Source organism: Sinohyriopsis cumingii, chromosome 6 (assembly GCF_028554795.1).
Source record: "Sinohyriopsis cumingii isolate HCF-2022 chromosome 6, ASM2855479v2, whole genome shotgun sequence".
NCBI classification, from domain to species: Eukaryota; Metazoa; Mollusca; class Bivalvia; order Unionida; family Unionidae; genus Sinohyriopsis; species Sinohyriopsis cumingii.
The window spans coordinates 150,341,860-150,367,726 of NC_142966.1; the positions used below are offsets into that span (position 1 = coordinate 150,341,860).

Consider the following 25,867-nt stretch of genomic DNA (forward strand, 5'->3'; position numbering starts at 1 on the left):
TCTTTCCGAAGAAGCAGACCTATCGCCAGAAAGTCTATCCTCAGAGGACATCGCATTCTTAGAAACTAAAAAAAGAATGCCATAGCAAACAAAAAAAAAAACAGCCCTTTTCAGGGCTACCCCAATACTCTAGAAAAGAAATAACGATCGATTTGCCAATGTGTGTAGGTAGAGTAGTGTGAAAATAAACACTAACTCTTTTTTAAAAAATGTGAGGGTATGTGTTTGTGTGTTAGTAAGTGCTTAAGTAAGTTGGTATGAATAGTAGATTAAAATCATGTTTTTTTTTGGTGTTTGAGGTGTATATTTGGAGTTAGATTGGATTGCTTTGCGTGTGTGGATAGTCTATTGAAGTGATTTATAAAAAAAATTAAAATAGTGATGGGTAGCATAAAAAAGTGAGTGAGTGTTTCTTTTAGGTCCGCGCGTTGTTGTTTTTGGTCATGATGTAGGTAACATCAATTTTATGTTTTTTAGGGGGATGTTTTCCTTCACGTCCTTGCTTTCACTATAAATTGAAACTCGCTGGGCAGTCTAGCTACCCTTGTTGATTGATCAACACCAAAAATGAACACGAGACTGTCTAAACTGTTGGAACTTCATGTGCATCTGGAATATGCCAGGCGCCTGTTGAATGAACTGGCAGCGGAAGCCATTGTGGAGGAGGGAAGGATAAGAGAGGAGGAGGAAAGAAGAAAAAAAGAAGAGGAGGAGAGAAGATATAAAGAAGAAGAAGAAGAGGAAAGAAGATACAAAGAGGAGGAGAGAAGAAACAAAGAAGAGGAGGAGGAGGAGAAGGAAAAGAAGAGAAGAAGAATAAATTTCAGAATCCCAGAGAGCGAAAATTGAGATTCTGAAGCGACATATCCTGCCTCTGCTCTCTCCCCCAAAAAAGTAAAAAGTAACTGGGGGATAAGATGTGTATGTGGCGCCAGGCCTGGAAGGTACCACCATTAACCAGGTGTCCATGAAGTTCCAAAAAAACAGCCCTTTTCAGGGCTACCCAATACTCTAGAAAATAAATAACAATCAATTTGCCAATGTGTAGGTAGAGTAGTGTGAATATAAACACTAACTCTTTTCTAAGATAGTGTGAGGGTATGTGTTTGTGTGCTGGTGCTTGTAAGAGCTAAGGTATGTTTGTGTGAATAGTAGATTATGGGTTTCTTTATTGTTTCTTAGCGTATGTGGAGAGTATAGTTTGGGTTTTGTAACCGCTTACGTACGATTGTGTGGATAGTAGATTATGGATTTTGTTTATTGTTTCTTAGCGTATGTGGAGAGTATAGTTTGGGTTTTGTAACCGCTCACGTACGATTGTGTGGATAGTAGATTATGGATTTGTTTATTGTTTCTTAGCGTATGTGTTTGTGTGTTTGTGTTTGTGTGTTTGTGTTTGTACCCGCTCACGTACGATTGTGTGGATAGTAGATTATGGATTTGTTTATTGTTTCTTAGCGTATGTGAAGAGTATAGTTTGGGTTTTGTAAGCGCTCACGTACGATTGTGAGGATAGTAGATTATGGATTTTGTTTATTGTTTCTTAGCGTATGTGTTTGTGTGTTTGTGTTTGTACCCGCTCACGTACGATTGTGTGGATAGTAGATTATGGATTTGTTTATTGTTTCTTAGCGTATGTGGAGAGTATAGTTTGGGTTTTATTATATGAAATGAAAAAGTAGGGGATGTTTTCCTTCACGTCCGCGCGTTGTTTGGTCATGATCTAGGTAAGATCAATTTTACGTTTTAGGGGGATGTTTTCCTTCACGTACGCGCTTTAAGTATAAGAACCCACAGTATTCGTCGTTCAAACCATTCTGCAAAGAATAAAAAAAGAAGATGGCTTCTAACCAAATGGACAAAATACAAACATTACAAGACGTTTTAGACAACTTAGGAATGATGGAGCAGATGTTGATAAGACTGGTTGAAGACCATTATTCCTATAGTCCCCATCGTGTAAAGATGGAAATTAATAACTTAAAAAAGGTAAAGGACAAGATTAGTGGTGTCATGAAAGAGATAAAGGAGGAGAAGGAGGATGAAGAGGAAAGAATAAGAATAAGCAAATGGAACGAAAAGATTGAAAAAGAAGAAGAAAATGAGAAGAGGAAGAAAGAAGAGGAGGAAGAGAAGAAGAAAGAAGAGCAGGAGAAAAAAAAGAAAGAAAAGAAGAGAAAGAGTGTTGGAGATAAAATAAGAACTTGGTGGAGAAAAAGAAGAAACTAGAAGCAGAAGAAAACCCAAAGGCCCTTTTCAGGGCCAGCCATATTTCTCGAAAAGAGATAGCCTTTCCATTGCCTACCCCTTTTTTTAAATTTAAATTTAAATTTAAATTTAAAAAAACTTTAAAAAAAAAAAAAAAAATCCCAAAAGCCCAAACTCTATTCCCCATGTTAATTTCCCTTGTCCCTAGACAGACCCAAACTCTATGTTAAATTCCCATTGTCCCTAGAGTTGCCCACGATTTTTCTCCATGTTAAATTTCCCTTGACGCTAGAGTTGCCCAAGGGGTCTTGTAATGCTAATTCCCATTGACGGTAAAGTGGCCCACTTAACTACTGACAGAGACAGACAGACAGACAGGGAGTTAACCCTGAGTGGTTTGTAACTTTCCTAGCAGTTAAATTTTTAAATTGGCATTTTCTCGACTAGTCACTTATATAACTGATTTGAGATCTTGTAGTGAAGGCACATTTCCCACCATTCACACTTGCAGAGCTAACAGTACTATACAAACAGAGACATAAATTGAACAACTGGGGAATAGTCAACAGATGTCAACTTAATCAGCCTAAAAGACCAGTTCTATGCCAGAGATCGAATGTATTCCCTGCTTCAAGAAAGGTGTTGAATTAATCTCTCACAAGCCTCTAGTACGGTGAATGTATATTCCTTGCAAACGCTGATAAAATTATGCAAGGACAGATGCTTCATCACAAATAAAAATTTAATGTTATGTTCCACGAAGCATATGTTGAGGAAGACATTCCACCAACAGTTCTTCAATTTTTGGACATGACTGAACACGGTGCAGCTGTACAATCACAGATAAGACTTGGTACATGTAAAATAGACATTGTTATAGAACCGCCTTTTCATTACAACTGTTGCACAGGATATATAGAAAGAGCAGAAACAAACAGACACTCAAGATCACAAGACTCCATTCCTGTCTAGGAATGTCTATATTTGCAAAGACAATTAAAAGGTGAAATGCCCCATGACAATAAAATCAGCATTTCCAAAGAAAGAGTGCTTGAAGTTTTAGCATAACTTGGAGTTGTAGTGGCCACAACACATGGAAAGGGGTGGTGGTGTATGAGCTAATTGGCTTTGAGAAGATGGCTATTCACAACATTTGCAATGGACAATACTGATCATAATCCAACTGCAGCAACAGTAATCACATCATTTCATGGCATTTGCATTTTTCCAGAATCCAGGGTCAGATAATGAATGCGACATGCCTGAACAACATCAAATTAGGGAAGGAAAAGGGATGTCAGTTCCAGTTTTCCAGACGTTTTCGCAAATCTTCGACCAGCTTACTTAACACAAACAAATAAACTTCCACACCAGACCACTTCAGTTTTGTCTATGCCGTGTACCATGTACTATGAATGGCTTGCGAAGGTGAACATCACTCAGAATGTGGATAACGCGGCTAGTATATCGTGGTCAGCTCACCTTAATCTCAGAAGAAAAGCCAGAAATGTGAAGTCATCACCGCTTCACTATTGTATATCCCCCGTTGCCACTATAAATCATGCGATGGCTGATTTGTTGTTGTTGTTCTAGGGTTTAACGCCATTTTTCAGCACAAGATAGGCTATACATGGCGGCCAGTATAACTGGTGGAGGAAGAACCCTGGAAAACCCAGGGAAGAACCACCAACCCACCAGAAGCTACTGCCAGGCTTTCCCACTTACCCACGCTAGCCGAGCCTTGGACTCGAACCCACGCAGACAGAGGTGAGATGGCAATGATCCGTAACGGTGAGCGCTTTAGACCACTCGGCCACTCGGGGCCCCCGCGATGGATGAAGTCAGAAACACAGTAGTAGCATTGGCGTTTTCTAATGTAACTGCGTATGTTTTTTGGGGGGAAATCGAGGTGTCTGGTCGTACTCGAAAACAAGATAGAACTCGTGCTTGGCAACACCGCTGGTTTTGTTTTTGTTGGACAGCGTCGAGGGACCCATTACATATATCCATCCAGAACAAAATATATTGTTATATTGGTTGTCCACAGGTCCGTCAGCTCGTGTTATGATTAATGAACAACAATTGTTGCGGATATGTGGTACACCTGTGTTTTAGATCCGCTTGTTTACAAGATGTTTAGGTAGCCAGAAAAAGTAGTGGTGCTAATCTATGGCGTGCGATCGACAAAGGGTTCCCCAAATTTGCTTACGGAATCTGGATGGCCAATGGTGCACTCGCACATTAGCTTCTTCTTCTGTGCTAGAAAGAAGCGCTGCATCCAAGAATACTTTTTTTTCTGCTTTGCAATCTCTGCCTGCATCTTTCCCATATTTATGTCAGAGAGAGGTTTGTGTACCAAAAAACCATATTGTACAAAATTTGTTTTCCTTTCTCTGGGTAGAGAAACCGTGTGGGCTCCACTCGCAGCTCCAGAAACGAATTATCTTAGCGTCCAGCCAGAATCATATCATCCTAGACTGCGAGTATTCTTCTCCTACAAACGAAGTTTTGCATTTTCTACTGCAGACAAAATTCTTTTGATGCTCCAGACTGGCATACACCATGTGTATCCATTGCTGTTGTATTTGGAAATAAAGCAACTATTCTGCAGGTCTTTTTTATGTGGAGATGTCCATATATTCGAATATTTCTCCCCACCTAGTCCTTAGGAAATATATCCGACAGTTTTTTTTTAATGCTGTGTGACAAAATACCCACAACCCAGTCTCTTGCTTGGTCTTTCCTTTCCACGTATGCCCTCATTGTTTCGAGTGGTGTTTCTAGGTTGGCCAGCTCTGCATTTCGACTGTTTAAGAGCTGTCTTGAAGACCTCCACTGTTTGCGCGCAAACAACACTGTCACTAAGATGGTTCCGGTCCACGATTGTTTTTACGAAGAAAGAATTTCTAAATTGTTATGTTCTATATTGCTCAACTAAGAAATATCTACTGTTATGTGTTACTTGTTTTTCTTCTTTTTTTATAGTTTCAAAATCAGGAAAAGTTTTGGCTTTAATTTTGGCGTTTTTGTCTTAGGAAACTTTTTGGCTTTAATTTGACGCTTTTGTCTTAATGGTATAACACATATATTTGCTGAGAGAGCCGGCACTAACCACTCGACTACTTTATAGAGGTATGTACGATGGATCATACTATACCGTTGTTCGATTGTTGGTTGACCCAGGTCAGTTAACATGTTGGTGACGCATCTTGCTTCCCTTGTTTTGTAGTCACCAGATACAAATCTTGCTGCCTGGCATTGGATCTTCTCGATTCTATCAACAGTCTTAGTAGAGTATGGATCCCAAACCACACAGCCATACTCTAACAAGGATCTGACTAGTAAGGCAGTTTGTCTATGTATCTGTGGACAGTGTCTGAGTTTTCCTTTTAGAAATGCCAATGTAGTGTTTGCTTTCCTGGTCGATTTGATAATATGGTACGATTCCCACTTGAAGTCCTCAGATAATGTTAGTCCTCAGATAATAATAGTAGCATATGGTTATTTAACGTGTAGAAGTGAGATGATTTTGCTGATTTACTGATCATAGTCATGCGGTAGTATGTAGCGGAATTAAATGTCATACCCCAATCTGCTGCCCATTTCGAGGGTTGTATAATCATTCTGGAGGGTATGGTGGTCACTCTAATTTTGAATTGTTCTCTAAAGGAGACATTCGTCCAAAAACAGCCGAAGTTGTATACACGTATGGAAAACTCACGTGCACTGCTGGTGAAGCTGGGCCAGCCAAGCAGGTGGTGGCAGCAATAAGATTGCAATACACAAACCATGGTCAGGAGACCACGAGAACTAGGCAGATAAATCAGCCCCACACCCGTGATAATATTGACTGGCGGATTAGGGGAAAATATCGACTATTCATTAAAACCTGAAAAAATTATGCAGCCAATTTTGTCTGCACACATCGGTGTACATTTTATAAATTTACCGGTATTTTTAGCAAATGTGGAGCTAACGTCGACAGAAAGGTTCTTCTGGTGACATGCACATTATATTTCCGTAGCAAATCCAACATTTGACGACTTTTAAATCCATATGGAATAGCACAACCCTCTACCATGTGGCCATTTTGAATATCGCGCTAGATGTGGATGTTGCACAATACCGGTAAATGTCTAAAGTGTACGCAGTAGTGTTCCGGAAAGAATTGCATGCAGCAAAATGCACATTTTGGTCGGGTGGGTGGGATGAATTATCGGACTACACAAGAACCACCTGAAGAAAAAAACTTTGTGGCAGCAATGTATGCGTATACCGATGAAAATGGCGCATACGGTTTGTTGACAAAGTAAAGGATGAATATTCGAAACAGTCAGCGAATTCGAAAAATGAGGTAGCCAGCGGGCATGCTAAATGTTGATGGAACCTCGCAGCAGCAGCAATACCAGCAACAGTACAGCGGTTGCACTACTTGTAACAAATGCGATGTGTCCCAAATACCTATGGACTTGTTACAGTCCAAACGTTTTGAATTCGAGCAGTACCTGCTTCCAAGCAGATATGTCTTGTACTCTATTGACTACACTCAAGACTCTCTGGTGCAGTGGTACAATACTAGATATCACCGGCACAAGGCTGGATTCGAAGACGCTTTCTCGCTGAAAATATATAGAAACAGTCTTTTGTGATCGGATGCCCATTTGGGCGGACGTAGGTCGTATTGTGTTTTCGTGTTGTGTTTCGATTTGCACTTCGAATTTCCGGCACGATTTTGTTGTCCGTCTCTAATTGGAATATTTGCTTGGTTTTATTAGATATTTGGAATGGGTGCTAACATTTTAGTTTGCCCTTGTTTTTTCCCCCGCTCTCATAAGAGTGAAGGACCAAAGATAGTAACGCTATTTTGAATTTTTAGAAACCCTTTGGGATACTGACATCCGTACGAGACTCTAGTCCCCTCCCCCCCCCACCGGGTCACGTGTATACAGAAATAAAAGTGATAAACATGCAACAGTAAAGTATCAGCAAACTATGCCATGATTGGTGGTCTCGAGGACGGATGGGAGGGACCCAAATGAAACGAAAAGTCCCACTTTACTACTACTTAGGGTTATTGTGCTCCGACAACACAGCGGAGTGAACAACCAAACAAGAACAACTACAACTTGTACAATGGCATTTACCTAACGAAGTAGAGACACAACAGTTTTTCCACCGTTGTCTTTATAGAAATGGCCGATTCCTATTCTTTTGTGAAAGGTGGTAAGCTGAAACTGAAAGGACAGAAAGATAAGAAGTATGCGTTTGTACTTTATGATCATTGTTGTTTGATAAAAGGACGCGTTGGTTAACTTTACTGACGTTACTCACCCCATGCATTTGTTGCAGTTATTATTATTATTATTATTATTATTATTATTATTAGTAGTAGTAGTAGTAGTTACAACGTTACAGAAATATGTATTATGTGTCAGTTTTAAAGGGATTACTCGCAGATTTGGCACTTTCGCCTTTATTGACATTTTTGCAAAGACTTGAGCCTAACTGGTTTAGTTGTAATACTAGTATTTAACTTGCTGTGTTACACGAAAAAAACAAAAACCACCCGAATATATCTTTGATATGCGTAATATAAAGTATATGTTCTGTAGGTATGATATATTATAGGAAAATATCAGGAAAGTAGATGCTTAAGATTTTGCATACCATAACGTGTTGTTTGATGTGCAGTTTTTAAAACGTGTTTACGTCTACTGTTGATACGTATTGAACCTGGTTTTATTTATTTTTTGTTTTACAGATTGCTTATAATGACATAAGAATGTTCAACATTTAGAATTTCTTTTTATTTGTTATATGATACTCAAATAAAAACCATGTTTATATAGTGTATCCTATGTGTTAAAGGTTTATTTGCATTTGGGTATATTTGTATGTGTTTGAGTGTGCACAAATAAAACCACAATACATCCAAACTACATTATATACATAGTGTACATTCTTTGGGTGTCATGTATTTAATGAAAATATCAGAACAGTTGATAAAACAAAGTGTAGTTCAGGTCCCCCTTCCCCCCCGATGAAGTAAATACATGAAATTGTAGTAAACGACAAGGAAAAGTGTAATAAGGTTATCACTGACAGAAGAATTGCTTTTACTTACTCCCCTTCCAAGATCACTTTTACTTACATCAGTCTCTGTTTTAGTAATAGTTTATCCATATAAATGGTATCGAACATTTTGTTTATTTCTCTGTAATTTTTGTACACCCTTTTGGTTGATTTGTGTTTGTGAGCCCATGTCATGCATACCTGTACATAACCTATCAGATCAGGGGTCTCAAACTCAAATCACCTGAGGGCCCCATGAGGGCATTTTCGATGGCCCAAGAGCGCACCACCTTTGTTATCTCTCATGACACCTTGTGACACCAATCATTTTGCAGGCCACAGGATATGGTTTGGTGGGCCATATGCGGCCTGCATGCTGCATGTTTGAGACCCCTGAACACGCCTTAGAGTATACCATAAATATGATCTTGGGTACAAAAATGATAAAAGTAAATAGCTGTCTCTGGCTAACCAGCATTGTAAATACAGGTGTCTCACATATTTTACTTATTGCATAGTAAATAACATCAGTTTGCCACCAGGACTGTCATAGTAACAATTATTCAACAACCTTTGTCATATATATATATATATATATATAGTCCTGAGTCCTGATTGCATACAAGAATATTATAATTCTTGATATTTACTATCAGCCCTGCTAGTGGAAATGTGTCAGATAACTGTACACATTTATTTGTCAGCTAATAAAAGATAAATGAACAATTTCTGTTTTTTGACAGTCTTGTTGTGTCAGCTTTGTACAAATTGGCCACTCTGACCACATACTTACCTGCATTTGAGTTTATGTCATTTTATCTATATCATTTGTAGAAGTATTTGTATCCCTCATGACTCATAGTAATATTTTATATTTTAAAAAATTCATACTATATCAACTCTGCTTTTCGTTTTAGACAATCTTTGATAACTCCAACAAATGGTGAATAATATACTTAGAGTTGGTAACATCTTTTTAATATTATGCACTAATTATAAGAAATTATGTATGTATACTTGTGATGAACACCATATTTAACTTCTTTACACCATGGCTCAACCTATATTTACTTTTATTGTATTTAGAAGTTTAGCCCGTGGACCTTAATATTGTTATTATTACAGTTTAGGTTATTGTTAATCCAGTGTTTTTATTGATCCATTGTCTAAACTGTCAGCCTTGATCCAGCGAGTCAGTATACTATGGAACAACAATTATGATTGGTTTGATTATTAAAGCTTATTCCATTCCTCTAGATACAGTTAGTCAACATCAGCTACTGTCACATGTGCTACAATGAGTACCCATTTCTCCAAAAGTCCAATCAGAAAGAGAAATGCTGTATGATAGTGTGTCACACCAAAGAAGAAAGATACCACTACCATATGTTTATGTGAACAAAAAACAAAAATTCACAAAGTTTTGTTTCTATAAGGGTTCACTCTAAGGGACAGGAAATATGGACTGATACCTTAATCTGGTAATGAGTAGTCAAAAAAAGAAGTCAACCAGCACTCATATACAGAATATATGGAGATAAGTCAGGCACCCTGCTGTAGGTACCCAGAGAGACAATTTAATGATTATGTTTGTCCCTGGAAAACATGTAAATTTCATTAAAATTAACATTTTTAGTAATACTTTTGGTTGCCTGACTGGCTGTCACATTTGGAAAATGGTTTCCCAGCATTAATGTGTAGTTCTCTGGTTCCTGAGCATTGGATTTTTCTACTCTTGTGGTGATTACTTTTTCTTCTTCTGTCTGAACTTGAGTATATTCCTTATTTTGGCTTATACCAATTTTTGGAAGAAGATGGGTATATCAATCTCACATTGGAGTTAGATACATATAATCATCACATTTCTTGTAAGCATATTCAGTTTGGCTGTTTATGATTCAGTGGTCAAATTTGGCAGGAGACATTCCTATAAGATGTGGATTTACAGTAAGCTTTCTGAATTTCTATTACTTAAGGGTCTTGGGGCATAATTAAGTAGTAAATAAGGAGGGAACATCAAAGACATGTCATCTTGGGAGTTAAATCAAAGGTCTTTGAGTTTAATGGAGTTTTAATCCACCTGTTGATCCCAGGGACCCAAGGTCTGAGGTCAAAAGATGGTAGGTAAAGGATTAAGATCTTAATAAACCATGTGTCACAGGCATTAAATTGAAGGTTTTTGAGATGTTTGTAACTGGAAAAACTATGACTTTAGGTCTTAAAATATAGAACAGAAAGGATGTGAAACCATACCATTTAAGTCAAGTCAACAAATAATATATTTCTCTAAGTTACAATGTAAAAATATAAAAGAAAAACAGTTTTGTGAATTAAATCCCCACGATTCCTCCATGTCCAGTGACAAGTCCAAAAGTATTGAATGTTCCATGTGATTTCCAGTACTTTTGAATGTCCTGACGTATGACAATGATATAACCCAGAATGTCTTTGAATGAGTTCTCAATAATACCAAAGTAGTGTTTTGTCCAAAATGTTAACAACAACTTTGTAATTCCAGTGGATAATTAAAATAAATATTTTGCCTGGAATTATGTCTGAACATTTTTTTCAGGCATAAGAAGCATAAGAAAAGAAAGAGAGATGAAGTTGAAGACCATAGTACAAAAGATGAAAGTCAGTTGTCAGAAGAGCTGAAGGAACATGGTATTGTTTGAAATTGAAAACTTGTTTACAAGTTCTAATTGATATTGTAAATGCTATATTATCCATCTCTCTGTCTTTTTAGCAATGGTAGCTCATTTTGTAGAGCATTTGACGTGTAATCCAGGGCGAGGATTCAGACAGGGTCATCAGCCTTGGTGTGTCCAGGGCGGGGTTTCAGACAGGGTCATCAGCCTTGGTGTGTTCTTGGGAAAGGCACTTGGCTCCTGTTTTCTTTTGACAAAAACAATAATGTGTTAAAAATGTGCCATTAAATTAACCAAATGACCAGTGGTATAGCAACCACCCTAACAAACCCTGCAACTGTGTGTGGGTGACAGGGTGGGTGTGGGGCTAGTCCCAGTCTTGTCCCGAAATTACAATCAAACAACTTTTTTGCAGGGGGATAGGGGCAGATAATGTCTTACTTAGCTACTGTAACCAAAGAATATCATCTATCGCACCATCTTCTAAAGGCATTTGGGGATAATTTACTTAACATGATTAGATTCCTAATTGGAAGCAGATACAAGAGTTATAATATTTAGTGTGTAACTAATCTTGTCAGGCAGACATTATGTATATTGAATTTTGTGTTATTAACTGTGAGTCGCATTCATGGGTTAGTGTGTATGGCTGAAAGTTAAACTGTTTAAAATTTGGTAATGTGTTAAAAGGTTGAATTTGCTGCTTTTGCTACAGACTTCTGCATTTTGTTTTTTTAAAAAAAAGCAAATATCAATGAGTTTCATGCTTTCCATGATGGAGCAACAGATTGTCATCACCTTAGTACAAATTGCTTCAAAACAAATATTTGGCACTCCTGATTATTATGTCTTTTGCTTTTGGAATACAGTGGAACCCTGCTATAACGCGATAATTGGGGTCCACAAAATTGGATCGCATTAATATCGGGGTTGCGTTAATGCGGGGTTCTACAGTATTTTACTTTTTTGAGAGAACAACTCATTGGCACATATACGTGTATTCATGTCTACGGTATATGATGAATAGGGTATCAATGCCGTTTAGTTCATCTATAATGCATGTAATTCGACTGAAAAATTACACACAGCTTTACAATATTCAATAATTTTTCCTCTGAACATTGTATCTGAATTCAATGTCTAATATATAGCATGAACAGAGTATCAACACCGTTTACTTGCCATCTGATATCGTACCATCTGGGCTTGAAATTAATCCATAAAATATGTAATTCCATTGCAAAAATTGCATAAATATTTAAACTATTCAAAATTTTTGTCACATATCATTATGTGTCTGAATTCAATGGAAACAACAGTAAAATTAGGTTAAGAAAGACGAAGCACGTGTACGGTTCATTACGTTCCATGGTCTATGAATGGCGTCTGTACAAATTTCATACTGCTAACATTTTCTCATGCGTTTCCGTGTACATTTATCTATTGCAAATTTCCAGTAATGAACGCTTGTATGCCTATTCATTTGAACGACTATAACAAGAATAATCACAAATCAAGACATGCTTTCAGTGTGCATATAACTTTTACTTCAGATTTTGTGACTGTCGAAAGAAATGTGTGAAAACTACTATACTAATCATGGCGCAAAATGCAGAGAATGATTTGCATTTGTGAACTTGCTTTTCTGTAACAGTAAAATATTTTTATAAAAATAGGAAATGAATAACGAGTTCATAAACAAACACCATACCCATGCAAAATCCGAGAACTAAGTGCAGTAGGCCTGCAATGGTCACGAGTCAGTTTAAAAAAAATGTAAAGCTGAATGCATGTACATTTTCATACCCTTTCAATTTCCAGCTAATAAAGCGAACATTATTTACTGGTCAACTGATTGCGTCTAATAACACCGCCAAGCCCAGCAAGCATGTTGGCGGCTTTCATTTTTTGATGTTTATTAAATTGTGAGAATCTTTTATCAACCAATGCATTGTCTGCTGCTTGTTTGTGTATGCACTTAAAGAAACATGTCGGCTATTATTTGAGCAAATTAATTGAAGACAATCACAAAGACGACTTACTGCCTTTACTCATGGATCAGTAACAAGAAACATTTCCGATAATGTTTATTTTGGCAGAACACTTCAAGAACCTTTTGAAATGATTAAATTTCAGAAGCCGAACCATGATCATATTGTATTTGAATTCATGCTCGAACTCTTCCCCAAAATGATAATAAACGTTTTACACACTATTTCTCTTACTTTTAAAAAGTATTTTTCCAGGTACAAGAAAAATACACATACATGTATTTAAAATTTCAGGAACCATGCCACGATCATATTATATATCATATTATACTCGAATTCATACACGATCTCATCCCCAAAATGGTAATATTTTTACTTTTTTGCGCAAAGTACAGAGAACGAATTGCATTTGTGAACTTGCGTTACCATAACGGTAAAATATTTTTATAAACAAATAGGAAATTAATAGCGAGTTCATAAGTAAACCCCATACACATGTAAAACCCAAGAACTAAGTGCAGTAGGCCTGCAATGGTCACGAGTCACTTTCATAATTATTTTTTTTTTAAAGCTGAATGCATGTACAGTTTCATACCATTTCAATTTCCAGCTAATAAAGCTAACATTATTTACTGGTAACATTTCCGATAATGTTTATTTTGGCATAACACTTCAAGAACCTTGTGATACTGTTAAATTTTAGAAGCTACACCACGATCGTATTAAATTAAAATTCATACGCGAACTGTTCCCCAAAATGATAACATTTTACACACTATTTCTCGTACTTGATTATTATTCTTTTTTATTCCTGGTACGAGAAATATACACATACATGTATTTAAAATTTCAGGAGCCATGCCACAATCATATTAAATTCGAATTCATATGCAATCTCTTCCCCGTAATGATAATACAATTTTTATTCACTATTTAATATACTTTTAACAATAAATATTTTTTCATGTGCAAATGAATATACAAAATTTCGGGAGCCACGCCATGACCACATTATATCTAAATTTGCGTTTAAGCAGGGCGCATTGTAGCAGGGTTGCACTGTCCAATAATTTCTGTTTGTCATAAGTGAAAAGCTATTCATATTTGATTTTTGCACAGTGTAACAAAATAATTGAGTTTATTTCTAAAAATTCTTTACTCATATTTTTTATTACTGAATAAATTGTTGCAATTAGGTGTATCAGGCATTTTACCTTTGAGTTTGGACAATTTAATCAGGGAAGAGAGACAAGTAATATAAAACCCACACTTAATCCTTGATTTTTATTCCTAAAGATGAAACTTTGTTATTTTACAGCATGTACTTGTTATTGGAGATGTTCAAAGATTTATTTACTGCAGTTAACAAATTATATAATGAACTGTGCTCATTTTCTAGAGAATGTTGTTTCCTTTTATCTTCTGTGTGACATATTTTTAATTTTAACATTACTATTGAATAGTAAGACACATTTTGTTTTAAAAAAATAGATTGGTTTTAAAGATAATAATATATAAAAAATCATTTTGATATCAACTTGATATAAAAAAAACACCTATAAAATATACTTTTCTAATGTGCAATGAAACCATTTAATCATTGCATTTTAAACAGGCAGAAACCATTTTTCAGTAATAATGCTCATGTTGACCCATGCAGTAGCAGATAAAGGGATGTAACTCCAGCAATAAAGCAATAATCGGAAGCTACCTATCGATTGCGTGTTTGCGGGGAGAATCTCATAAGACAAAGCTTATTGACAATCATTGCTTCTTGCATACACATATATTTGGAGACAGTTTTCTGTGCAATATTTTACAGAGTTTATGCATGAAATATTTGCATATTTCGAATTTAATTAAATTTTTTAGTCTTGGCACTGTAAATCTGAGTGATTTTTTGTTGTTGCAGTTTTTCCATGAACATGAACAGACATACATTATTTTGTAAGTTTAAAATCAGTTTGCAGTCTGTGCCCAAGTTTTATTTTTGTTATTAGTTGATTGTTGTAAATTTAAATAAGTTAATTAGTTTTAACACTAAATCTGAATAGTTGATTTGGATAAGTTATTTTTTGTTGCAGTTTTGTAGTTTATTCAAAAATAAAAAAGAATTAAGCAAATTAAAAGCACTATACGGGATAGAAAAAAATCACAAATATTGTGTAATGCAGCACTACATTGGTATTATATTTTCAGCAACTTTCCACACTGGGCAAAGTATAGAATGTGCTTTTGACAATTCCATTATGTGCCAAGAAATATGATAATTTATTTTACAGTGTATTATGACAGCATAGATAATTTCAGAAGTATTGGTAAAGGATGATAAAGACTTAAACTATTAATCAGAAAGGAATAAAACAAATGTTAATTTCAGTAATGAATGCCACTGTCCAGAAATATAAATGTTACTTACAATTAATGCATATAAGCTGTGGAGATGTAGACCATATATGTATAAATATTGACTTAGAAATTGTTTCCTTGTAGTAAATATTTATAAATTGTTGTTGAGTAACAAGAAAAGTTTCAGGAAAAGGTTTGTTTTTGCTTTTCTATTCTATAAGATTGGCTCATCCAAATGTACAATCAAAATAAAGCTCAGTATTTTGAACAGTATATATTAGACTCTTTATGTATGTGTACTTATAGATAATATTGACTTGTCCACATGTATGTTGAATGTTAAACACAGAATGTTGTAAAGTATATATGTAGTCACACACATACACATACACACACATAACCATCTGTATATATGTCTTGTGTTGTAGGTGGTTGGTGGTCTGTGAAGAAGTTTGATGACATCACTGGAAATATTGCAATTGAGTTTGGAAACAGGACCTACATCAATGCACAGGATAATGGCAGATTCATGCTGGGGCCTCCAAGAGAATTTGGTAATCAGACCATGTTGGCATTGGTGATTTCCTTGATAAGATCTGTAGAGGAATAGCTAGAGATCAAGAACAAGGGTTGCAACTCTTTTAGATTATAAAGGCAAAAATCCTAAAAAGAAACGCTGCATCCATCATGGTGTTTACTCATGAACATCAATCCCTTTGCCAATAAGAGCATATTTGAAGTAGCCAATAATATACAGACTGGTAAAGAGGAAAATACAAGCATCACTTAAGTTTGAAATTTAGATCACAGTGACCTTCTTTTGATATTGTTGAAGTACTCTCCAGGAGATGTACCCATGAAAAAATGTTCATTAGTATATGTAAAATAGGTTGTTGGTATGTAACTGATGGATGAAAATACACGTCATTTGAGTGTGAAAGTTACATCAGTGACTTTCTTTGGTATGGTTAAGGTACCATCCTTGAGATGCCTTCATTTACCAAGTTTCATGAGTGTAAGTGAAAATAAGAACCACTGTCTTGAGAGTGTAATAGATAGCTGAAAACATGAAAGTCAGTCAAGTGTCACAGTTAGGCCAAAATGACCTAATTTTGAACTTATATTTGCATTACAATTTCATATGTGAATATTTAGTCGCATTGACTTAATATTGATATGGTTGAGTTACTGTTATTGAGATATATCCACATAAACATTTCCATGAGTGCAGGTGTGTAGACCAAGGTATTATGGGTGGATTGCTGAAAATTCAAGTCACTGTAGCATGAAAATTAGGTCACACTCATCTTATATTTGGTGTGGTTTAAATTACATTTTTGAGATTGCAATCAGTTGAGGGTTTAACAAACAAATAACAGAAAATACAAAAGTGGCTTAAATGTATAAATTTGTATCATGTTTTGGTACAAGTAAAGTAATTCCACTGAGATGTATTTACACCTCATTTTTCTTGAGAGTAGGTCCCAAGATATTGATGCTGTAATTATGAAAAGCTGAAAACACGACGAGTTTGTGCATACCAGTTTGATGATTATAGGTAAATAGGTAAAATAAAATTGGGGTTATTAGAAACCAAGCTGCAGAAAATACAAAAAGTCTCTGAGGCTTTTCAGTTTCACAAAATGCATTATATTCATATCATAATACTTAATTTTGGTGTATTCATGTACTAATATTTAATAATTCAGCATATTAATGTCTTTATATTTAATAAGTTAGTACATACATGTCTTAATATTTAATAAGTTAGTACATACGTGTCTTAATATTTAATGAGTTAGTACATATGTGTCTTAATATTTAGTAAGTTAGTACATATGTGTCTTAATATTGAATAAGTTAGTACATACGTGTCTTAATATTTAATAAGTTAGTACATACGTGTCTTGATATTTAATAAGTTAGTACATATGTGTCTTAATATTGAATAAGTTAGTACATATGTGTCTTAATATTTAATAAGTTAGTACATACGTGTCTTAATATTTAATAAGTTAGTACATACATGTCTTAATATTTAATAAGTTAGTACATACGTGTCTTAATATTTAATAAGTTAGCATATACATGTCTTAATATTTAATAATTCAGTATGTTCATACCCTAATTTTAAATATATTAGTATATTCATGTCTTACTATTTGTATGATTTGCTTGTTAGTAACATGCATTTCCTACCAGTTTATTTGAAATTGAATGACATTTTTTACAGGTGTAGTTGTTACTAAATTTGCAGAAATAACAAAATGTTATTGATTTTTTTCTCAGTGTTAGAAGATTTTATGGTTTTCATTTTTGATTCAGATCATTGGCATAAGACAGATTGTGCCTTGTATTAAGAAAGTGTTAGGTCTCATTGTGATACAGTTTAACTCAGCCTAATTAAATTTATTTGACAAAAATGTAAATCTTTCCCATTTCTTCATTAAACAAAGTTTTCACTCTTCATATTTTTGGTTAATGGAAGTATATGCCTTTTAAATGAAATACCATACTATTTTTGAAAGTCATTTTCCAACCCTTCTTTACACTTTTGAGTTAAAATGGTAGTGGAACACTTTCAATTCAAGGAGAGGAACTGATTTGGCTCCCAACTCCCCACCCTTTTCTAAACAAATTTTCTTTAAATGGTAAGGTGACACCTAATGAAGTATGCATTTAAAGAAGGCCATGAACTGAGTTGCAGATATGACAAGAACCCCAGTAAAATATTGAGATAGGCGATTGTTTTGAAGATAGTAAAAAATTATAAAATTTTATAAGGGAGTAATTTCATCTTGGTAAACCTCAGAGATAAAAGGAAAGTTGACTGTACTTGTCAGCAATAGTTTGTACCTACAAAATTGATTTCATGCATACAGCAAAGAAACTGAACTCCCTGAAATGTTTGGATTCCCAATTGTATTTTTTGCATAATGCTTAAGATGAGAGAATATCAACAGGTGTAACAAACAGATTTACACACATTTGACCTAGACTCCAGGTAAATTAGTTAAATTTTGTTTATGGTGTTTGCATTTAGAAAGAAATGAATGCTCATAACTTATCTGTCAATCTGATATTCTTTCCTTATGCTAGCAAGGGGCCCAGGTTGGTAGAGTGGTCTAAAGCACTCACTGTTACAGATCACTGCCATCTCATCTCTGTTTGCATGGGTTCGAGACTCAGACTCAGCAAGTATGGGTATGTGAGAAGCTTGCCCATGGGTCATTGGTTCTTCCTTGGGTTTTCCTGGGTTCTTCCTCCACTAGTTATACTGGCTGCCATGATAGCCTATCATGTACTGAAAAATGGCATTCAGCCCGAAAACAACAACACTTACGCTAGCACAGCATTTTTCAGACCTTGTTCAAGGTGAATATCATTTGTTCTGTCCCCTTAGTGAGAAATGTATAGCTTTTTCATTGCATGTGTGTATGATGTTAATAAGAATGTGTTTCTTTTTATGCTTGTCATTTAAATGGCTTCCTGCTTCCCAAAATGTTAGAGATACAGACCAGAAACTAGATAATGTTGTCAATGATTGCATCAGTGGATGCTTACAGAAGCTGCAGACTTTCAGGATGATTTTTCAGTCTCTGTATGACTGTGATGCAGTGGCAAGAGATTATTTTTTTTTGTGGTACAAAGTAACTGCTGCTTTGTATCAAATCCATATTAAAAAGCTATCATGTATCTTTGTTAGGTGAAGAACCTGACCCAGTTGAGATACTGACAGCAGTCAAACTCGATGAAACAAAGATAGCTCTGAAGTCAGGGTACGGAAAATACCTCAGCATCACCCCAGAAGGCCTGGTGGTGGGGCGTTCTGATGCTATTGGCAGCAGAGAGCAGTGGGAGCCAGTTTTTCAGGAGGTTTTCCTATGCTTTATTTAATTATTGTACTTGATATATGTAAAATGTTCCAACAATGTATAAATAATTTGTAATTTTAGAGGTGTTGATGATGATATAGTGTCACTGTGATCTTGAATCTTTAAAAAGTTAATATATAAGTCAAACCTGTCAAGAGTGGTCACTCATGGGAAAAGGCAAAACTGGCTGTTGCACATGGGTGACCAATGTACACAGGTTTATCTTTTAAAATTGATTTGTGAACAAATACTTTGTACCCAATATTGTTATTGTTATTATTATTAAGTTTGTTTTATGTTCACAGTGCAACAAAATCATAATTAAGGGTATAGGTTGTTCTCTCCCACACAAGGGGGCCCCGAGTTGCCGAGTGGTCTAAAGCGCTCTTCGTTACGGATCACTGCCATCTCACCTCTGTCTGTGTTGGTTCGATTCTAGGATTCGGCCAATGTGGGTATGTGAGAAAGCTTGCCAGTAGTTTCTCATGGGTCAGTGGTTCTTCCCGGGTTCTTCCTCCACCATTAATACTGGCCGCCATGCATAGCCTATCGTGTGCTGAAAAATGACATTAAACCCAGAAACAGCAACAACTCTCCCACACAAAATAACTGTATCTTGCTCATTTTATTCCATTCTAGATATGAAATCGTCACTAGTTTAAAAATATTCACTGATCTTAAGTTGTTCATGCTATAAAAATAATATCTGGGGTAGTCATTTGCTCATCTCACTAAGATCAAGGGATAGTAGGCTTATGTGATGAAGAGAAAATCAAAAGAAGCCCCATATATTGTAATTACAAGCCTTGCTTATTGGTCAATAAGAATTTTGCATAAACCTCACCCAGCAGTGTCTGAATTGATTATGAGCACATTTGACAAAGTGTACCATGGCATCAACACTTATCGATTTTTTGTGTGTGGAATGAACAACAAACTACTACTGAATTTGACCAAATTGCTTATCATCCACGCAACAATGTTTTTTTTAGTAATGATGCCCATCTATTATCATATGTATATCCATTATTATGAACACAAATTATTTTTGCCAGCTTTTGTACTTTTGGTTGGTTTGTTGATATTGTTCATAAATTCCCTCTTACTAGTAATAGGTCTCTTGTTTAATCGTCATATATGAAATAAGTACATTGCCATTATGTCATTGACTCCGCAGTTAAATATGACTTACATTGCCATTATGTCATTGACTCCTCAGTTAAACTTGACTTACATTGCCATTATGGCATTGACCCCTCAGTTAAATATGACTTACATTGCCATTATGGCATTGACCCCTCAGTTAAATATGACTTACATTGCCATTATGGCATTGACCCTTCAGTTAAATATGACTTACATTGCCATTATGTCATTGACTCCTCAGTTAAACATGACTTACATTGCCATTATGGCATTGACTCCTCAGTTAAACATGACTTACATTGCCATTATGGCATTGACTCCTCAGTTAAACATGACTTACATTGCCATTATGGCATTGACCCCTCAGTTAAATATGACTTACCATCCTTGCCCCGTGTGTTCAGATAAGATAATGGCTGAAGTTTGGGACATTTATCTATTGTTACTAATTGATGTATTATACACTTGGGGTCTTATTGTCAAAGTAAAGGGCACTGGTCAATATTTTCATGTTCTTTATGTTTATGTTTTATATCATGCAAGCAATTTGATGTACATGGAAGAGGATCCACTTTTTATTTCAATTTTATGTCATCTTGTGTCTCATGGTCAAGATTTTATCTTTTAGGTCAAGGTTACTGCTATTTTGTTAACCTGCTTTCTGTATGTTCCTTAGATGTTTGGTTACTTTTTATGTCTATGCATTAACTGTACAACTCAGTCTTGAAGGTCATAGATTTCGTTACTGGTAACATTTTTGGTTTCACTGTGGTGGGCATAAGACAGTAATTAACTTAATTGTTAATGATATTGCTAACACTTACTATAGTCAGAGGTAGAAAATTGGACTTGAAGGCGTGTTAGGGATTTCAGGTTAAAGATCCTGACAGCTCTAGCTGTGCAGACAAACTCATATACAACAACCACCTATAAGACAATCTAAAAGGTCTGTAATGAACAGGTGGTCTTTATATATGTGTATATATAATAGATTGGATGGGAACTAATTAAAGTGACTTAAATACTTAGGTTTTTGTTATATGCATTTGCAATTTTTGACATTGCATCTAGATATATTTTGTTATATATGACAGTTCATCAAAAATAGAGTTTGCCATAATTTCTTAAACTGTGTCTTTTTTAATAGATAGAGAATCAACTAAAAACGTAACAAAGAGGTTAACATGCAATATTTTCTTTAATACTGCAATACATTGCTTTTTGGAAAACAAAAGCTTGAAACAAAAACGTGAAACAATTTTTATTTTGATCATAATGTTGCATGTATTGAAAGTCTTCTTACAAATTGTCATGTATAAGTTTTTAGTTGGTTACCATATTTACTCATTGAGTTGAACCACAAACTGCACAGACCCAGATCTGCCATCACATAATGCACCGACAGTTTGTGAGGAGTAATCATTTGAATAAACAACATAGACCCTAATCCGCAGCTGCATTATGCTTTGGCAGATCTGGGTCTGTGCTATTTGTTGGCAGTAATCAGTAGAACAAACAACATTGACCCTGATCTGCAGGCACATTATGTGATGGCAGACCAGGGTCTATTTTGTTTTGCAGTTGGACTTTATTTTTAAGCAAGTGTTTATGGTACTGAAACAAGTTTTGCTATTTTTCATTAGAACCTTTATAATGCAGGGGAAGCTGGCTTTAAATAGTTACAATGGCAGCTTCATGTCTGTGGATGATGATGGGGACATCATATGTACAAGCAAGACAGCTGGGCCTCAAGAAATTCTTCAGGTGGGTTACATATGTAAATAGTGCTCTATTAGACTTTTATTTGGTTGGTAATTCATGGTACTGTTCATTGTTAAAGTTAGAGTTTGCAAATGGCAGTGCATCATTCTACCTAAAATGACATATAGCTGGTGAAAAGTTTATTATAGGACAATCATGTCAGTGTAGAGAAAAATGTAAATTTCACACTTATTTATACATTTAATTATTTATATATATACTTATTTATACTTCACAATTATTTATACATATACTTATTTATAAACCACTCCAGTGGCCTAGTGGTTAGAGCATCCGCCTCGGAAGCAGGAGGTCAGGGATTCGAACCCCAGCTGAGTCATACCAAAGGCTTATAAAAATGGTACTAACAGCTGCTTCGCTAGGCACTCAGCAGTAAGAGATTAGTGTTAGGACTGGTTGGCCAGGTGTCAAGATAATGTGACTGGGTGGGACATGATGCTACATGTCTGTAGCATGATGCCCCTGTGCTAGACATCACTATAAACTGCCACACTGCAGACATAGTAGTGATATGACTGATTTTTTTAAAAAGTTACACTAAAATCCTAATCACACACACACACACACACACATGCTTATTTATAGATACACTTATTCATACTTCACATTTATCATATACTTATTTATACATATACTTTTTATACATATACTTATTTATACATCACACTTAATTATCATATACTCTTTTATACTTATTTATACATATACTTTTATAATACATTACACTTATTTTTACATTTCACTTATTTATAAATCATACATATTTATACATATACTTTTTTTATACATAACACTTATTTTACATATACTTATTTATACATCACTTATTATCACAACTTATTTATCATATACTTATTTATACATATACTTTTTACACATAACACTTATTTATACATAATACTAATTTATACATCATACTTATTTATACATATACTTTTTATACATAACACTTATTTATACATCACACTTATTTATAAATATACTGATACATTTACTTATTTATACATAACAGTTATTTATACATGCACTTATTTATACATATTTTTATTCCAGATACGATCTAATGTGGTAAAGGAGTTAGATCCCAAGGCTCACATACCTAAGGAAGAGAAAGGGTCACTGAAAGATGCAGAAATCAATTATGTGTAAGTAATTTTTAGCTCACTTGGCCACAGGTTGTAGTGAAGTTATGGTAGTTTCCAGTATCTGTTGTCTCTCAACAGTTGCTTGTTACCACTCACGAAGACATGTTTGATCTGATTTTGATTAGCTTTATAATTTGAAAATCTTGGATAAGTTTAAAGTCATGATTATACATGTATAATAATGAGATGATCTTGTATCAGATTAGTTGAGCTTCTTACGTGTCTGCTCCTATTTTCATCAGACTTGGAACATGGATTTATATCATCAAGATCTTGGTTGACCTAGGCAGTGAGTGAGATTGACAGGTATTTATGAGTTGATATTGCATATGATTGGCTGATGATGTTGCAAGATAAAATTAGTAGAATTTAGAAGCATGTTTACATTGTGTTATGTTCTTATAATACTAAATAAACCTGCTGTGTGAAATGAGCAACTGTTAAGTTACATAGCAATATGAGCCCCACATGTGCCACTTTCTGTTTTACTTTTTAGATTCTTGCATGATATTGAAGCTCAGTGGTTATGGCATGGGAGTTGAGACCAGAAAGGTGTGGTTTCAGTTCCCATCATTGTATCAGCTGTCATGGTGTGTCCATGGGAAAGGCACTTTGCTTTCCTTGTTGCAGCATGATATAACTTAACGTGTTGCGTTGCTTTAAAAAAAAACAACAACTAAATAGCTGCCTTTTCCATCTACCGGCCATTCAGTTTTCACTGTTATAGATCAGCAATCATGCTGTATGAAGTTTCTGTCAGTTCTCCATCAAATACCTACATCATTATTTGCTAAAGCTTCACATGATAGCATGTATTTTGTGATTTGATTAGACATCTTTATTGGTAAAATCTTTTTAATTTCTCTTTCTCAAGGTCAAATAAGTTGATGTTTTCAAATCATAAGACATAGCATGTATGATTTTTAGTGGTAAAATTACCAAGTGTTGAAAGTACAAATTCTGACTTGTAGTATTTTAGGTTCAAGTCACAAGTTGGTAAAGTCCATTGCATTTTTGACCAAATGATTAAACTCACATGCAACAGAGAATGTACTATCACACAGTTCATGACAATAAATGATTCTTACTGGAATAGCAAGAAAATACAAATTTGATGATTTTCATGATTTGATTAGTCGTAGTTTTGGATTTATTTTCACTGTAACATATATATATATATATATATATAGATATATTACCTTTTCAGTAAGAAATTCCAGAGTTTCCAAGACAGACGACTAAGAATTAGTAAGGAGGAATTTGTTCATGTCAAGAAAGCTAAAAAAGAAGGAAATTTACATGAGACATTGCTTGACAGGTAAGAATTTGTTTATATCAGAGATCTTAATATCTGTCCCTCTATATATTTCAGTGACTTTTTTGTATCTGTATTTACGGTAATTGAAAATCTGATCAGATTTTACATTGAGTGGTAGTTTAGGGAAGAATGAAGTAAAAATTGTTGTTTTCATGTGGCCTAAGTTAAAATAATTAATTTGGTTTTCTTAAATTGTTGGGCATACATTAAATGCCAGATACAATGCAATTTTTACAAAGTGAAATATTATGATATTTAGATTACACTATTTCTAAAACTGCATTTTGAAGGAAGACTCATCTAATATGGTTTTATCTTGAAGAAATTGAAATAAAAGATACCATCTCAATATGATTTTTGAATGGACAGCAAATAAAGTGTTGTGTAACAGCAATTTAATTCTTGAATATGACTTCACATTTTCAATTAACAGTTGTAGATGGTTCAATTATTGCTTCTGATATGTTTGTATTAGCACATTCTTTTCATGCTATCTTTTGACAGGATCAATTTCAGAGTTAGCTCCCTTTGACCAGTGGCTTGACATTTTCACATGTACCTATCCAGTTACAAGTTTTTGTCTTTCGTTATACAGGAGAGAAAAGATGAAAGCTGACAGATACTGCAAGTAGTCATCTGAAGATCATGCACAAACAACAAAAGTTATTTATTTATTAAACTTTTGTTACATTGTAAAAGTTCATTTGCAGAGATCAAAGTTTATAGAGCTCTTAATGGGACAGCTGTGCCTATCTGCATATATTCTTAAATATTGTTGAAAGACAATGAGTCTTTGACTTTATAACAACCTCAAGTAAGCTAATCTTAAAATAGAAAAAGCAATGTCAGTCATTGTAGGACAGCTTTCTTTCATCTCTGCCAGCATATTGAAATAAATACTTACAAAGTCTGTGTAATGTTAATGGACCAAGAATAATCTGTTCTTTAAACTGGAATTCTTTGACTTCTATTATTTCAGCAGGTATTGTAAATTAGCATTTTAGTATTTCATTGTAAATAATCATGATAATTAAACATTGAGCTTATTTAAGTCTTCAGATTATTTTTTTATGAATTTTATTATGAATTTACATTTTCATGAATAACTCAAATTTTACATTGTTTTGGGGCGAATATAGTCTTAAACATCGTAATAAGAATTAAATATGGTTTCAGTGCTAAAAAATCTGATAGACTGATGCCCAGAAGAAAAAAAAATCTGATAGACATGCCCAGAGCATTTCTGACTTTGGATCAGACCGATACTGTATTGAAAGTGATGTACCCATTGGGCTTGTGGAAAAAATATAATTTTCCTGAGGGAAGTTTGATC

The 25,867-nt window shown here is 34.8% G+C and overlaps 1 protein-coding gene across 2 annotated transcripts; it reads left to right on the forward strand.

The window, feature by feature from the left end:
- Positions 1-7,295: 7,295 nt before the first annotated feature.
- On the forward strand, positions 7,296-25,580 carry LOC149798258 (protein FRG1-like). Of its 2 annotated transcripts, XM_089963393.1 has the most exons (8): positions 7,299-7,465; positions 10,853-10,944; positions 15,697-15,822; positions 18,975-19,144; positions 21,949-22,053; positions 23,125-23,216; positions 24,424-24,534; positions 25,130-25,580. In XM_089963393.1, the coding sequence occupies exons 1-8, from the start codon at positions 7,401-7,403 to the stop codon at positions 25,164-25,166; spliced, it is 798 nt and encodes a 265-aa protein (XP_089819519.1). In that variant the 5' UTR covers positions 7,299-7,400; the 3' UTR covers positions 25,167-25,580. The 2 variants fall into 2 exon arrangements, with proteins under 2 accessions (XP_089819520.1, XP_089819519.1); XM_089963394.1 differs by lacking the exon at positions 21,949-22,053 and having other exon boundaries at positions 7,296-7,465.
- Positions 25,581-25,867: the final 287 nt, after the last annotated feature.